We start from the raw sequence: 16,492 nt of genomic DNA, 5'->3' as shown, positions 1-16,492 counted from the left end.
ACAGCCTATCATGTACAGAGTATTCGGAGTTTGCACTGCATCTGTTTGCATTATGGCAGGTTTGTCTCTCCCGTACCATCTAGTCGAAATGTTCATCGTACGCGAGATATTGACTGCTAAACAAGATAGAACAGGTTCAGTGAAATGTGATCTTGTCCCTCCAGGCTTTGAACACCTCAGGAAACTCAGCTTGCTCTTCTTCTTCGCTCATATACTCAGCTTCTGGATGAACCATTGCCAAGGTATCCGTCATGTCAAGTAAGGGAATCATTGATGGCCGCCCATGCGCACATTGGAACGGAAAGATGCATCGCGCGAGGTTTTGGACAAGGCTTTGACACTCCTCGATCGTCAGGTCATCATTAAACATGATGGCTGTCCGACAGGCCCGCGAGTTCAATAGCTCGACGATCCCCTGGGGGCATATATCAAGTTGTTCCGCCCAGCGATCCTGTCCCAAAACTGTTACCCGGTCCTCAGGTCCCATGCCGTTTCCCTCGCGTTTCCAAATGTGCCCTCGAATCAGATTGGTAACCAACTCTGGCTCGAGCCTGCAACGCTCGGCGATAAGCATGGGGAGTGTATGCACATAAATGTATACAGATTTGTCTGCAGGCCCTTGTTCAACGGTGTATTCAACACCCCAAGACTCAAAGAACTGTTTATATCTTCCAAAAATATATGCCTCGGTAACGGGTATCTCAAAAATAATAGGTTCCAATGTGATCGTCCTTACTTGCCCAGAACTTTCCAATGATGGTGTGAAGTACTCCTTGAATAATCTCTCTACCCGGCATCGCTCATCGGCAGCATGCTGGTCGATAAGCACCAGAATGGAACCTGGATCATTGCTAAATTCACTCGCTGCCATAGATCTTATCTTAGCCAGGACGAACTTGTGATCAACCTGCGCGATTATCTCCGCCGTTTCCAGATCCTGTCTTCGCAGCTTGCCTCGAACATTTGGCAATCCCAAATTCTCAAACCCGCAAACGTCCGCTGGAACATCGTTAACTCTGGAGTGTGCCATATGTGCTTTGGTGCCATATCCCGTTCCGACCACATCGAGAAATTTCTCGGATCGGCTGAAAACAGGGTTTTCCCAATTGTCCATCATTTTCTCAACCCATAAGTTTTGTGTCTTGCTCAAAATTGCCGACTTCGGCCTTGTTATACTATCACACTCTCGTATTGTCTGGAGTGATCCTGTTGATCTAGGTCTCTGGACGGCATCCAAAGGTGATCTGGTACCCACTGACTGGCCAGTCCGGGAGTTGATCAGATGTCTCCTTCCAGTATAGGAATCGGTCCAATGAACCACAATATCACTTCCTGATCCGTTCTCAGTTTCAGGCGTCGTAAAACCAGTGTACGTGGCTAATGCATCTGACCCCTCAAGCATCCTACGCTTGTTTCTTTCTGGCCGAGTTGGCAGGGTTTCCCGGGCTAAATTCCGCTTAATGATACAGGCCTTCTCTGGAGAGGTTGATTTGGCTTTTGGTCTTGTAGAGCGTGCGTTGAAAGACTCGTGGGCACTTTTGATTCTTGACCACTCTCCAAAACTTTGACTGACGTTTGGCGCGAACATTTGGAAGTTCGGAAGTTTCAACTGACGGTACAGAGCTTCCTCGCTGTTGAATGCTTGACCTGGACGGTTTGGTGCACGATCAGAACTGCTTGTGGGTGTTCCGACCGTCTGTTTTTGTGCCACCCTCTGTCTCCTCCCAGCGCGCGGGCGTAAGTCATGCTGCTTCAAGAATTCTTGTATCATTGCCGCAAGTACATCCATAATGCGTTGGACTGATTTGTCAGACTCGGGCAATTCATGGCCCTCACTGTTGATCTTATGAGTTTCATTAGTATCTATGCGTATATAGAACATAGGCCACTTGTTGACAGCCTTGGTCATAGATTTTGTACTTGAACCACTGTAACGGCCAGGAGGCTTTGCTGGGCTTCTCCTGGGAGCGAATGTAGATGGGGTGCCCGTGGTACCGAAATCAGACAGAGAAAACAAGCGGTTAACTTCGGCGTAGAATATATTGACACTGCTTTTGGGAAAGACTGGATCCATCCCCAAGGAGATAAATTGTATTTTCTTGGTAGGGTTTGGTACAAGGGATATAGCAGCATGAACAGAGAAACTAGGCACGTTAGCTGAGACAGCATCCCAGCTGTGAGCGTTCTGAGGCTCAATCAGTCCTGCCTGCGCAAGAATTGATACTATTCGCTGGAGGTCCAGTTCACGATCGGTTCGGCGATTCTGGGTTCGGATGCTGATCCTCTTATCTCTAGAAGCTTCGATGATAACCAACTTTGTCAAGTTACTATTCGCAAGCATTAACGAGACTAACTGCTGTCGTAGTTCGTCCCATTGCCGATCCAACTCGTCGTGCCTTTGTAAGGCCAAGGCGCGATGTTTCACTCTCACGGGCATGTTTCCAAACAAATCATTGACCGTAACGCTAGTTCCATGGCTGCTAAGTCTAAGCTCCTGTTGGACTGGAGCTGGTATCAGCCGTGCAACCGGAGTTGAATGGTGGAACATGATAGTATTTGTGTTAGGATGGCGAACATGGTGAGAAGTGATGGTCAGCAGCGAAAGTGAAGACAACGAGGCTAGAAACAGCCCCTTCTGGCCATATACACCAGTGAGAGTCTGATATTTTGATGTATCTGCCAGTGAGTGAGCGAAAAAGATCTACCCGATGCACAATCAACTTACGATGTGCCTTCCCTAAGCCTCCGCTGGGCTCGAACTCCGTTGGTAGAATTCCATCACCATCGTCATCCACCTTACAACCCCCACGTCGAAAGTCTACCGTCACAGAGACTGTGCGGGCATCTGCGTCCAGCGCGTTCTTCACTAGTTCGACGATCACCCCATTTAGGTGCGTGATGGACGTGGAAGATTTGAGCTTGGCTACCACTTCGGGCGGCAAGGGCTCAATCCTGCGACTGTTCCCAGACATCGCAGATGGTCAAAATCAAATGTACATGGCTTACAAAAAGTAATGCCCGCCACATATTGCCATTCTGGGGTTCAAGTTACCTCCATGGCATATAGACTTCAAGAAAAGTAGATTTGGAGAAGGAAAGAATGAGAGACGGGAGTCACTATCATATCAGAATGGTGTTCCCCACGCTCTGACTAAAAGATCGTAACTTTTTAGCGCTGCCGGCTTCCCGTGGTGACCATGGTCCAATGGTAGGGCGTATATCTACACTACTAGTAATCACTTGGTCTATCCAAAATATCCTTCGTTAGTTCTAAATCTTCTTTTCTGCTTTGGTTCTATTTTTTTTTAATTTTTTTTTATTTTTTATAATATTAGTTACTCATTATCCACTAGTAGTGGGAGGTAGATATGCAATAACTCGACCACCTTAATGAACTTTGCTTCTGCGGAAGGATAATCCAGCAAATAGGGAACTACTAAGAGCTTCGTGTTGCCTGGATATTAGTCGGAGTATATGCAGTTTACTCGGTGACGACGAAAGGGATGGTGTAAGATGCGCGCCAATCCTTGCAGTAGCCAAGCCTCTTAAGCTTCAAAGTCGGCCATGAATAGCAGCAGTTGACGATAGCCACTACGATCGTCCACTGCTAGTAGTCTAGTGAGAAGGCTGGTACATACAATCCGTGGTTGGAAAGGAAAATCAAAGGCTTTGTTCGATTTTTGGGCTGCTGATGAGGCGGGGATCACGTGTGGCCAGCCCGGCGTCTCCTACTGGACTCCTGAGGCAAAGGCAACAACCCAACATCTTTCTGGCATTCTAACTTCTCTCCTCTGGTACGATAACGACTCCTTCTCCTGGTCAGATTTTGCTTGTATGTCGTTGCGTTCCTATCCTGGGTTTCAAATTTCAACCCTTTATACTGCGTCTTCGTTCATTTTCGTATTCCCCGGTCTCCTGCCGCTCTTATCTGATCGTCTGCCTTGTCGCATTGACCAGTACTGTCTCTAACGACTCAGACACTTTACTGGCCTAGCTGTCTCCCGATACCATTTGAACAGTTTTTGGCTTTATCGGATCTATACCTGTGCAAGGCCAGAATGGCCACTACTGAGGGCCCCGCCAGGGCGCATGGTGCGTTCCCCCAAGCGCGATGTCAACGGTGTCTCTGAGCTTAATGTCTAATGTTTGACTCAGACCGCAATGGGCGCCGTCGCCCATTTTCTAGTTGGATGAAGCGCCTCGCCAATCTCAAGAGCTCCACCGACTCAGGCAGTACTCGTTGGTCTCACAAACGCCATGCTGTACCTAAACACAAAAGGAGTCTGAAGAACAACCCCTACCCGCTCTCCGGCACAGTCAACATCCACGAATATAACAGTGACAATAATCCATCCGACTTCAGTGATAGTAATGAACAAAGGTCTTGTTCGCAGAGCGAACCGTCTCTGGCGTACTCCGGGTGCGACAATCAAGTGCCAGCGACCAGTGCAAAGTCTACCGCGCCAACTATCTCTACAAACGGTGACACGGCGATCTCGGATGCTGCATATTCTAAGGCCGGGACAATGGCAACCGTGGGCGGCGGGATCAGTTCACATGGAGGAGGTGAAGGAAGTACCTTCTCCTCCCCAGCACCGTCAGTACGGTCGCTAACCACCACTTTAACCACCGTGCAATCGGCGGCACCTTCCGGTCATCTTTATAACACGCAGAATACGCAACACGGTATACACCATACAAGCTCGATCAATAGCACTGCGACACAACAAGTGCAGTTTTCACATCAATTTCCTCCATCTCCGGCTACTGCAGTACCGCCCCACCTTGCCCCTCAAGGCCACTCCGTTACGTACAGTACTGCGACTGCAAATAACCTTTTGACTGACAACGCCTCCATTCTCACACTGGCATCTTCCTCCAAGAGACGTCGACGGAACTCACTGGATACCAACGCCTCAATACGTGCCCTCGCCCCGTCGAGTGTTTTCGGTGGTAGCCGGGAAAGTCTGCCCTTAAGCGTACTGAGCGGAAATGTGGGAGAACCGTCGAATGCATCCACATTCAACGCCCCCGGAGTCCTCAACCGACCGAGTATAGTTGGCCTAGCTAGTGCAGAGCGGATCAGCATTTATTCAGCCTCTGGCGCAACACCTATAAGCGGAGGCGGTGAGCGCGGCAGCCTGTATACGAACAAACCAAGCCCGGGCGTTGGGGATGGTGCCAGTTTTGTGAGTGCGGGCCAGTCACATAGTCGGCATGACAGTAACGCGGCGAGTATCTCCGGTGTTACTGGGACCATGGCCAATGCGATATCAACCGGGCGTATCAGCCGCCGAGGTTCAGGATGGGGAGAAATTACGGGCGATGAAAGTGACGAGGAGAAGCCGAGAGACCGAAAGGAGGACGAAGAGCTTGAGACCAAGAAGGGCTAGGTTCATGACCGATGGTTGTCTCAGTTTGAGATTGGGGCAATTGGAGATGATGTTACGCACTCAAGAAACTGAATTTCCCATGTATAATTTCCGTCCACATGATGATTAATGCTAAGAAGGTAAGGTAGAGAACATTTACGAAGGAGTTGGTTCGGCGTTTGATTGTTTTTTTTTTTTCTTTTCTTTTCTTTTCATTTTTTTTTCTTGGGTTCATGCCAGTTCTTCGGGTGGTGATGGGGTATTTGGACGGACTTGGTGGGCTTGATATCCCCTGCGAATGAGTTTTCACTGTCAATTTTCTTTTCATTCTATTGTCAATTTCCACAGTTAATAATATGCTAGTCCAATAATCAGACGGGCTGAGAATAGAAACGGGGAATAGAAACAGATGTTCTCCATGACAAGGTCATAGTCAGGAATGATAGCATACGACTACTAGTAGTAGACTTCAAGTTGTTGTTGAGCATCACGTGCGAGCCCCTCCACTCGACGTTCTTTTCGCCCCCATCTGGGATCAGTAAGCATAAGACCCTGAAAACCAAACAAACTAAACTCCAATCAGTTCTGAACTAGATCGTACTCCGTAATCAAGTTCACCTCACCCATCCTGAAGATTTCATGCACATACTCCATGAGCCTACATGCGGGCTTCAGGGCACCAATGCAAGGGAAGGGTTTCAAATTTGGTTGAGAGTGGGTCGGTGCATTACCCTAATGCTTGGGTTCCAATGCTAAGAGCACAGTCCCCCTTTCAGCTCTGGCGGAGGTGATAGGCTCGGCGCTGATGAGAAAATCCATATTTCAATTTCAAATACAATAGAGTTTGCTTCGGTCCCTAGGCACAATCATGCATCACCTGATTTATGCCCAGACCCTCTTGGTTCGATTTCTGAAATATTCAAAAGCGGCGTGAGGGAGAGACACTCTTTACATAAACATCGAATACCAATCGAGCAACTTTCACTCCGGGCGCTGGAGGTATGGTATCTTCCCAATAGCCGAGGCAGTGGCAGAGATTTTCACTCCAGATCGTCCGTAATGACGGCCTCCGAGCCCAAAAAGACCGTCGCCATCATCGGCTCTGGAATGGCAGGGCTGGTGTCGGCGTACCTGATCCAGCAAGACCGCAAACGCAGATATGAAGTGGAGGTGTTTGAAATGGTACTTTGAAATACCTGATCTGCCCCAACTTAACATGGACTAAACAACCTTTATAGCAAGATCAGTTGTCCTTGGACTCTGCCTCGTACACTATAACTTCACAAGATCATCAGACGTATCGAGTTGATGTGCCCATGCGTGCATTTGATGAGGGCTTTCATAACAACCTCAAACTGATGTATGATCATCTTGGTGTCAAATACACCTCGCCAAAATTCATATACCCGTTGTCTACCATTTCCACAGCAGATGGAAATAAGCTGCCTCCGCACTTTATCCACTCATCTAGCAATCACCAAGTACCGCCAATTCGACCTGAAGGTTGCGGTTACGTGGAATGGATACTGCGGATCTTGTATTTGGCAGTATGCTACTTCTGGTTTACCGCTTGTTGCTTCCTGGTTGAACCCAGACCAGCCACCTCCGATGAAGGTGAATCATTACGACAATACCTCGAACGGGTTCGATTACCACGGCACTTTATCAACACCTATTTTTTGCCGTTACTGTCCAGCGTGACAACTTGCTCACATAGTGAGCTTCTTGATTTTCCCGCGATCGACGCTGTAGACTATGCGAGGAGAACCTATCGCCAGCCACACTATACCGTTGTCGGAGGCGTTCAAAACGTCCAGACCAAGATCTCCAACACCCAGTCTGTAAGGCTCGGCGCAATTGTTACCCGGGTCGAAAATGTTGGTTCGAAAGTCCAGGTCACATGGACCGACTCGAAACGCAAGGAGGTCCATTCCAGGCAGTTCGATCACGTCGTATTGGCGGTCACTCCAAACGTGGTTGGCGCAATCTACGAACCTCTACGGAAACTCATGGGCTCAATCCCTGTGAATCAGGGAGAGGCGGTAGTTCACCGTGACCGATCTTCCATCCCGGAGTGTAGCCAGTTACTGGGAAGGTTCGCTGCAAAAGCCCAGCAATCTGTGGACCCGACTCAAATTCTTCACATCTGCTCCAATTCCTCGGCAACGGAGGCGATACATGAACACCCGTGTTCCGTTCTAGTGACGAGCTTTCCGATCGCCCCTATAGACCCCACTAAGGTTATCCATCGTGCGCGACTCACCCGCGTTCTACGAACCCCGCAAAGCAGAGCGATAGTCAACCGGATATTCGCGGGGAATTTCGAACATGCGTACCAAAAGAAGGAGAAGCTCTGGTCTAACGGTACCGGGAACGTTTGGCTTGCTGGAGCTTGGTGCTGGGACGGAATGGTCCTGCTCGAGGGATGCGTCGTTTCCGCCATGAGGGTTGCCGCAAGCCTAGATGTCGAAGTTCCATGGCTAACGGGCCGATGACTAACGTTTAGACGAAGTTCTACCGTGACGAAATGATGTATATACAGACAGGCGCACTTATAAGTTGCCGTCTAATCATATAATTCTGCCAGTTTAGGAAATACTGGCATCTTTGCATCCAGCATAGTTAATGTTACACACCCGTCTTCACATGCTACGCTCTAAGATACATAGCCGACTGTCTTGCCGAAGAGCCGCGGTGCGAGGATGCACTACTCTTGGGTGCGAGCGACCACTACACACCCTCTCAATACCCCAGTTCTTGCCCACCAATTGAAAGCCTTCGCGGCTCCCTTGAACTTGCCCACGGTCATTCCGTATCGCCTAAGCTCCGCATCCTGCTTCCGTATGTAGTTCGCAATGCCTGCGAAGACGTCTTCTGAGATATCCCTCATCTCAATCATATCTTGCTGATACCCAGCCCGGACCAGCATATTCACGTATTCCTCCTCCGTAAGGAAATTCGAATAGGGCATCCCAGATATAAGACACATCGATCGTAAAATTAGCTTTTCCCACAACGACGCAGATCCGGAGATCAGAAGGTCGAAGGCCATGATCGAAGCCTGCATATCTCGACATGCATACTTAAGCAACGGGTCTCGAGACGGCTTGTAGTGGTACATTGTATCGAGGGCTAGTAGCCATCTTTGTGTCTTCTCGCTCCCCGTATCCGTGCTAGTGGCTTCACTCTTGCTTTCAGCGTGACCAGAGTTGCCCAGGGCAGTTTGCTGAAGCTCAATTCCCCAAGACGACGGGTCCGCTGCATCGGCGGCAAAGATCTTCACATCTGGCGTCCACTCTGCAGATATCTCAGAGTCTCCTGCGCTATCGCTTGAGAGTCTTTCTTGAGCAAAATCCGCTTGAGATTGCTCAATAGTGACACCCACGTATGAGTCGAACAGCGGTCTGCTTTCGTGCGCATTCGGCCCTCTTCTCTTTCTCATCTCGCTGCTATGGGCACCGCTACCATTATCGGTAGCTGTCTTGATCCCATTGGAAGGGGTAGTAGTCACGGAGTCAGGACTGACTCTGGAGAGTCTCCTCGTTAGGTATAAAGACTGGTCGCCGCAGCCAATTCCGACATCTACCAGTTTAATATCCTGGTGGGGTGCTTTGACGGGCGTGCCATCTTCATTGAGGAGCTGTGCGGCGATGAGGACTTGTTCTAAGAGAGCTTCGCAAGCTTTAGTGAAAGAGCCCGTATTCTAGAATCTTGATTTAATTTACTTCCACCAAAAACTATACAACGAAGGATATCGAGATACTGGGCAAGAAACAGGAAAATCGGCTCAAATATCCATTTTTACATACCTTCCAATATCCCATGTTCATCCACATGCTTCTAGGGGGCACTTCCATGCTAAGAACGGCATGGTCCAAGGAATACAGCTTTCTGTCATCGACGCCAATTATGTATTGGATGATACGTTCAATGACTCCCAGCACCATGGCTAGGAGGCTTTTTATTTGCTTCATGGTCTGGAGGTACACCTAACGATCAGTATCTGTGCTGTATCAAGGGGTTTCCAATGACTGGCCAAAGGGGACGAGAGGAATCAATTGGTATCGGATAGGAGCTATACGTTTAACTCCACTTTTCTCTCCGAATCTCCTACGTACTCTGTGCAGCAAGGCGGGTACAATGATGGATCGGTAAAACCAGGAAAATCGATAACGGCTTTGGATTGATAGACGCTCCAAAGTTGATATTTCTTGGCATTTATTAGTCACATGCTGTTGGCGTATACAACAGGAAGAAGATTTGTTTTGAGAAACGCACCATATTTGACGTACATTTCGCCATATGTATATCTTCTTTAGGTTCTGTCTGACAGAGAAACTACGGCTTAGTGTATTGTTGGATTGGGCAGAGTTGCGTTTCCCAAGACAGTTCATGGTACACAGTTTCTTAATTCGCAGCCCTAATGCCAGCTTCTTTAGAGTCCAGACGAATGCCATTACTTCAGATTGATATAACTTCCCAGTGGTTTACTAGCGAGTGTTTTAAGGTAATATAAAGTAATCGGGCGACTAAACGTATGTTATTGTGCTTATATGAGTGAAAGTAGGATTGGAAATACATGAATTACCCTCGCGTGAATAGTCTGACCAAACGCCTCGACTGTGAGAGAACTCCGTCTAGAGGTACGTATTGTCTACACTCTGGTATGCCCAATCTACAAACAAAGATGCATCTTCATATATGCAGGAACCTACCTCTGTGCGGTCTTTCCTACAGCCAAGTTCATAAAAGTTCACAATGCAGCATCATGGGGGTGTATACACCCTAAGATTGCATGTCTCGATATAAAGGATCAAAGGTTAATTGTACCTGGCATAACGATTGGAATTTACTTCCTCTTCGGGTTACATTCTCCATCTTCAATATATTAACCAGTCGCCCGCCGATGATCGCCAAGTCGGACCATGGCTGCGATTACAATTTTGGTCACACTGTGTACGAGCTTGGATGAAATGCGCACCAGATTACTCAGTACATGGCTGAAGGCTTTAACTAGGAGTTATATCCTTGAAGTGATCATGAAGAATAACGAGATAGGTGAACCACGTGGGGAGTAATATGCCGTTCTTTACTACAGGGGTCCGTAAGATCTCTAGCCCGAGCAGGGTATCAATCACGATTAGATCAATCATAAGTTTTCTGAAACGAGGGTCTTCTCCTCGGATGTTAGTGTAATTTACTAATATTGTGAAGTGTGAATGCTGGCAAGTATGTAGTTGTCAGACGCTGAAAGCAGGTTGTGCTTGTATAGAGCACGATACTTGCTTGCCGTTGCCCTAGATCATTTCCGAGATATTTTCAAGAATTTACCGAAAACCTAATTGAGGAGTAGTTTGGGAGCCAGCAAGCAGCGGGAAACTAGAGAGGCTAAGGAAAAACGCAAAACAGGCCACCTCTACAACCTAATTCCAGTGGGATGCAGCTAATTTAGTATATGATGTGATCGGATCATTTACTCGATTCGATTATAGACTGAGACTTGAGATACTTGCAAGACACAAATGAGAGCCAGGGTAGAAGGATATACTGGTTATTTTGTTTGTATGGTTCTACTGGTAGTGGTAGATATTGAGCATGTACCGAGTACGAGTAGGGCGTACATACCATACCGTCCATCCTTATGATCAGGTTCGGTCCCTTTCACTCAGTCGGCCTCTCCTCGGCAATACTGCGCGGCCCTTTTGAACTCGTCGATCACGCAGGAACCAAGATGGATTGGTAAGCAAAATGTTGAGTGATTTCTTTTTGTTTCGCGCGAACCGCGCATCGGGCAAACCTAAGCAGTCCCTAGTTCCAGTTTCCTCCAGCCTCAGCTTCCCTCCACCAACCAGAATGAATCACCGGCGGGTGCACGGAACTTTTGGCTCTAATACGAGGTTGGTGGGTAAATGGACTACGCTCCGTATAGTATATACAGAGTACATATGGTACAACAGGGGGGAAACATTGGGGGTTTCAATCATGGCGAAGTCTGTACGGAGGAAGGGAGGCAAGTATGTCATCTGATGAGAAATGAATGACAAGGAGAAAGAGAAAAGAGGGAAGAGGGAAGAGAAGGGAAAGAAACAAAAGAGAACATTAGACAAAAATAGACAAAAATCCCGATTACCTCTCTCTCATAAGACTTGCTTTGATAGGAAGGCTAATCTTCGGCCGCAAGAAATACTTCATGGTTAGGTCAGAGACTTTAACCAGGTTGCTAATTCAATCGTTCTCTGGTTCCGCATGCCGACTTCGGCCACCGAAAGAGGATGACTCGGCCTCGATGTCATGACCGCGGGAAAGGGTGGCGACCGCTGCGAGGCATCCGGGTCTTCCATATCATAACTATCCAAGGAATTCCGGTGACCGCGACGTTATATTATTGTTTAAAGTCTGTAGATTCAAGCAATGGGCCAGAATAGAAGTATAACCCATTGTGGACCAATATACTCCGTAGTGGGTGGTGTGCACGGTTTTTTTTTTTTCGCCAGTACTCCATTGTAGAGAAACTGATAACTAGTAGTTAATTACCGATTGATATGACAAAGCCCCAACCATACTTGACCCAATTGGTTAACGGTTTCCCTTCCCCCCCCCCAGGCTTAATCAGCGGTTTTTTTGTCCCCCCACCCGAACAAATTCCATTCCCGGTCGCCCTCTCCGGTCCCACGTTCCCACAGTCATTCGATCGTTTCTTGTTTCCCCTCTCTTTCCTCCCCTGCTTCTTTGACTAGCCATACATACTTCTTATTCCTCCGTCATTCTGCTTCGCAATTGCCAATCGACCCCTCTCGACTTGTACGCGGTTAAGGCGGCCAACACCGAAAGAGAATATTATCGCGCCGGAATCATATATCGTTACAGTCATTTTCCCTCGATCAGCCCCGGGCCTCCCTAGCGGACTAAACGAACACAAGAACACAAGGGAAAAAAAAAAGGAAACGGAAAGGAATATCGAACAGAGAGGTCTCAGAAGCCTCAAGCGGTACACCATGACCGAATACAATGGCCGCAGGGCTCCCAACTTCTCCCAATACCTCGACGATTTGAACGCTATCCCGTCGCCATACGATCAGGCTATTCAGCAGCAACAGCAAGGCTCATACAACCTCGATGCAGACCTCTCCCTCTTCACCAATGCCGAGTTCTTTGATTTTGATAACTTCGGGGATTTGAACCTCCCCGGGTTTGACTCGGTGGAGAGTGACAACTTGAAGAAGGAAAACAACCAAGCCACTGGCCAGAACCCAGATATGGAATTCTTGGATCTTCTCGGTGGTAAGTTGGAAATTCCTTTATAGATTATACTGTCCCTATTGTTTCTGCACCCGAGCTGGAGGAACCGCCGGTCGCATTTGGTTGGAGCTTCTCTGGGTCTTTTTTCTTCACACCGGATTGATTTCCCATACATCGAGAGCCTCTTGTTTCTGTCGCACGTTTCCTGCTTTTTCCATGTGCATCCTTTATTCCGTGATATCGTCACGGGGTTCATGGTCCCATACTACGTTCGCACAATGCCTGTCTCGGATCCTCGAGGCATAGATGCATCCTCCAAGCCACACACCACCTGCACGTGTCCTCATTGGAGCATGCCTGCATTCAATCCCTGTTAAGCGATGATCAATTTAAAAATTTCTGTGCCACTAGCAAGGGTCCTGGGTTGGTGCTGATAGCGTGAACCCGTTACGCGATGGCGTCATTTCACGTGACATGACCTCTATGGTCGCATTCGGCTCAGGGGATCATTCGCCTTTCCACCAGCTCGGTCTTGCGATAGCTTTAGCGTGATTTGATAGTGATGATGTTCTAACTCTCCTTCAAGGCTTTAACAACATGCCCGAGTATTCAGCCACCGGCTTCAACTCCGTCAATGCTCAGCCTCAACCTACATCTCTGCAAAATGCGCAGTTCTCGACTGTCCCACAGATGCAGAACGGGCCCCTTAATGCTGCCTCCAGCCCGACCGAGTCCATCTCGACTTCATCGCCGTCGCCTGCGGCCCAATCGCAGGCTCCTGGCCCCGCTGCATCTTCTTCTGCCCCCGGACCGAAGCGTAAGAACACCCAGAAGCCGGCTGCTATTAGTGTGGAGGAGGCATCGCGGGTCGCGGCAGAGGAGGATAAGCGTCGACGTAACACTGCTGCCAGTGCGCGGTTCCGTGTGAAGAAGAAGATGCGTGAGCAGGCGCTTGAAAAGACTGTCAAGGAGACGACGGAGAAGAATACTGCGCTTGAAGCCCGCGTAACTGCATTGGAGCTTGAGAACCAGTGGTTGAAGAATTTGATCACAGAGAAGAACGGGCAATCATCTGAGGAAGGCAAAAAGTCAGAAAACGATATCGCGGACATGTTCAAGAAGTTCCTTGCTTCGCAAAAGGCCGAAGGCCAACGGAGTAGTGCTGAGTCGAGGTTCAGTGTGGGCACTGCTTGAGTGGAATCCAAGTAAAGTTATGTTGATTGAATGGCGTTCTGTCATTGTGTTTATGTGCAGGCTTTTACTTCTTGTTCATACTTAATTGGAGCATTAGGAGACTGGGGAAGGCGTCTCCCGGAGCACGGGTTAGTGGGAGGCATGAGTGATGATTTCTTGACGTTCCTTTGATGGTGCAGACTCCACTCCAACGTGGTAAAAAAAAGATGGATTGTTTGTTGTTTGGCTTCTCACGTTTTATATCCCAGCCTATAGGTATTTCAACATTCTACAATAGACGACTTTGTGCAGTCTACACAGCTGCAAAGCATTAATCATATCGACATAATCCACCATAGACCATTCCATAACACTCTAGACCCCAGGGCAGGCTTCTTATCAAAACTCCGAAAGCAAGGCAAAGAATAGAAAGGAGGAGGTACCCGTTGTTTCTGGGGAAGCTATAGAGTTTCTCGGTACTTCATATGCTTTGCCACGTGGGGTGCAGCAGAAACTGAATCTACCACTTCATTCTGGCGGAGGGCTTTAGAGAAATCTTCAGTTGAAAGCTCAGTTCCAGATTCATAACCTTGCTCTGCATACTGGAAACATCGTATGTTTCTTGGGTAAAAAGCTGCGTGTTGCCTTGGAATCCAGTATGGTAAGATGCAATGTAAACCACTATCTAGCATAGTATCACAGAGCAAAGCAGCACTCGCGATTTCTAGTACTGAGAGACATAATATGTCAGCTTGAACCTACGCAAATATGTGGTACACATTATGCACTCTTATGTACATTTTGCCGATGTAGCTGAAACAAGACAGCGGGTGCATGTTATCGCGCCGATCGTGCCCTTATCATCACGTGACTACGTCTTGTTGATGGTCCGTGCAAATGAAGTCGTTGAACAGTGGAACACTCCACAGTCTCATCTTCCAACCACACTTATACCCCTGGCGGGATAATGCGCAAGAACTCGGTGCATATATAGACGCCACACGCAGTGGCGACCGAGCCAATGGCGCGTCCAAAGACAGTCCGCGCACCCACAACCGCGAGTCTTCCTAGCAACCTCCGCATCCCCTCAACAACGCCATCGCTGGTGAAGTCATTCGGGAAGCTCACCCGGCAGGCATTGCTGGACCTCGTGTTCTACTGGCTGGATGACCGCAATGTACAGTCCTTCGCGCCATTCCTGGCACGAGATGAAGCAGAAGTAGCGGACGACGAGGAACTCGGTCCGTACCCGGCCGAGCGGACCATCGACGACGTGCGCAATGCGTACCAGGAGCTCCAGGTGCGAAAGGGTGGGAAACGAGAAGTGATCGATCGCATACTCGAGGGCGACTGGAAACATGGTATCACCTTGCGCCAGCTCGCAATGATTGATCTTCGCTACATAGATGACCACCCGTCAAGTTTGCGATGGACGGCGCTGGAGCTCACTCGCATTGACGCGGATGGAGCGCAATCGCCCGAAACCGACGTTTCCTCCTACATTCCGCGTGTCCATGCCTCGACCTTCCTTAGTAATGTTCAGCAGCAAATCTCCCCTTTGGTGAAAGCGCATTACTACCTCACCCGCTCGAATACTTTGCCTCTCACTTTCCTCCGTATATTCGTGACCAGTTCGCCATATCAGCATCCTCGCCAGCCACCTGAGACACTTACAGACTCGTCGAGAGTGATATATGTTGCTTTTCCCGATAGTTGCCCCTTCGTTTACACGTCCATTGCGTCTTCTACAAGCCCCAAAGCCTCTTCTGCCAATGCGGTCGCGACAGATGCCCGAAGTTTACAGCGCATCGTGCGCGACGCCGTCCCGAAAGCGCTATCTCTCCCTCAGCAAAGATATGCCCTTAAAGCAACATCAATGACAGCGAAGAGTCTGCAAGCATTGCTAGCGCTTCGAGGACCAGGTCGCTCGAACGGAGCAAATGGTGCGTTCAGCATATTTGCCGATGCCGTGGTGGAGGGGAGCCCGCTGGACCCACGACCAGCGCATACAGTTTCCCCCGAGGAACTCCTGAACCAAACTAAACCCGACAAAATCAAGAATCAACCCGTAGAAGATCAGAAACAAAACGAAACACACCAACCAGGAAGAAAAACCCGCAACACAGAAGACACTCACATTCCGAAAAAGCGCAAACTGGCCATCCACTCGCGCTTCGGCACTGCTGGGTCTCTGTCATCTGCACCTCTGGACCGCCTTGACGTTAGGCTTCTGGACCGCCCGGATGGAGATGGAGATGGAGATGATGAGGATAGCGATGCTGATCACACGCAGCCATCCCTCTCGCTTACATTTGCCGGTTCGGACGTTATCAGTGGGATTCGAAGGCTTGCGGAATTGGGTGTCGTTGATCCAGAGAGAATGCCTTCCTGGATGACGGGCGAAGAGGCTGTCAGCGTTGCCGTTGTTCGTCGAGGACACCGTGTGATTAAGGATAGTGGATGAAATGGGGTGATCATCGACCTAATACATACTTTCACGTTCCCCGTGGCATGACGCGACAAGCTGAGGTTCACGTGTCCATTCCGGCGGGAGTCGCTTTTGAACGGCATAGAAATGCGTTTAAGTGGCCGTGCGCGGCCCGGATCATGCAGTCTGCGATCCGCGAAAGGTGAACCTTTCATCTTTGTTTATGTCCTTTCACTGGACAAGGGTTTGGATCTCGCCGGGTACAGCGAGACTTCGAACA

The 16,492-nt window shown here is 48.8% G+C and overlaps 6 protein-coding genes across 6 annotated transcripts; 4 read left to right on the top strand and 2 right to left on the bottom strand.

The window, feature by feature from the left end:
* Positions 1–136: 136 nt before the first annotated feature.
* Positions 137–2,972, bottom strand: ABOM_006787 (putative DNA mismatch repair protein (Mlh3); the record flags this gene model as incomplete). Its single annotated transcript, XM_022533916.1, has 2 exons — positions 137–2,676; positions 2,726–2,972. 2 exons carry the CDS (start codon positions 2,970–2,972, stop codon positions 137–139), a joined length of 2,787 nt encoding a protein of 928 aa, XP_022388111.1.
* A 1,086-nt stretch (positions 2,973–4,058) lies between these two features.
* On the top strand, positions 4,059–5,393 carry ABOM_006786 (uncharacterized protein; the record flags this gene model as incomplete). Its single annotated transcript, XM_022533915.1, has 2 exons — positions 4,059–4,092; positions 4,156–5,393. The coding sequence occupies 2 exons, from the start codon at positions 4,059–4,061 to the stop codon at positions 5,391–5,393; spliced, it is 1,272 nt and encodes a 423-aa protein (XP_022388110.1).
* Positions 5,394–6,431: 1,038 nt separating this feature from the next.
* Positions 6,432–7,867, top strand: ABOM_006785 (uncharacterized protein; the record flags this gene model as incomplete). The annotated part of the gene is made up of 2 exons (XM_022533914.1): positions 6,432–6,554; positions 6,611–7,867. The coding sequence occupies 2 exons, from the start codon at positions 6,432–6,434 to the stop codon at positions 7,865–7,867; spliced, it is 1,380 nt and encodes a 459-aa protein (XP_022388113.1).
* Positions 7,868–8,079: 212 nt separating this feature from the next.
* On the bottom strand, positions 8,080–9,346 carry ABOM_006784 (uncharacterized protein; the record flags this gene model as incomplete). The annotated part of the gene is made up of 2 exons (XM_022533913.1): positions 8,080–9,075; positions 9,182–9,346. The coding sequence occupies 2 exons, from the start codon at positions 9,344–9,346 to the stop codon at positions 8,080–8,082; spliced, it is 1,161 nt and encodes a 386-aa protein (XP_022388112.1).
* A 3,021-nt stretch (positions 9,347–12,367) lies between these two features.
* ABOM_006783 (putative bZIP transcription factor (MetR)) lies at positions 12,368–13,805 on the top strand (the record flags this gene model as incomplete). The annotated part of the gene is made up of 2 exons (XM_022533912.1): positions 12,368–12,653; positions 13,198–13,805. The coding sequence occupies 2 exons, from the start codon at positions 12,368–12,370 to the stop codon at positions 13,803–13,805; spliced, it is 894 nt and encodes a 297-aa protein (XP_022388107.1).
* Positions 13,806–14,805: 1,000 nt separating this feature from the next.
* Positions 14,806–16,248, top strand: ABOM_006782 (CENP-N/CHL4 family protein; the record flags this gene model as incomplete). The annotated part of the gene is made up of 1 exon (XM_022533911.1): positions 14,806–16,248. The coding sequence occupies one exon, from the start codon at positions 14,806–14,808 to the stop codon at positions 16,246–16,248; it is 1,443 nt and encodes a 480-aa protein (XP_022388106.1).
* Positions 16,249–16,492: the final 244 nt, after the last annotated feature.

The sequence above is a fragment of the Aspergillus bombycis genome (genome assembly GCF_001792695.1).
Source record: "Aspergillus bombycis strain NRRL26010 chromosome Unknown contig00056, whole genome shotgun sequence".
NCBI lineage: Eukaryota > Fungi > Ascomycota > Eurotiomycetes > Eurotiales > Aspergillaceae > Aspergillus > Aspergillus bombycis.
This window is presented reverse-complemented; position numbering and strand designations above follow the sequence as displayed.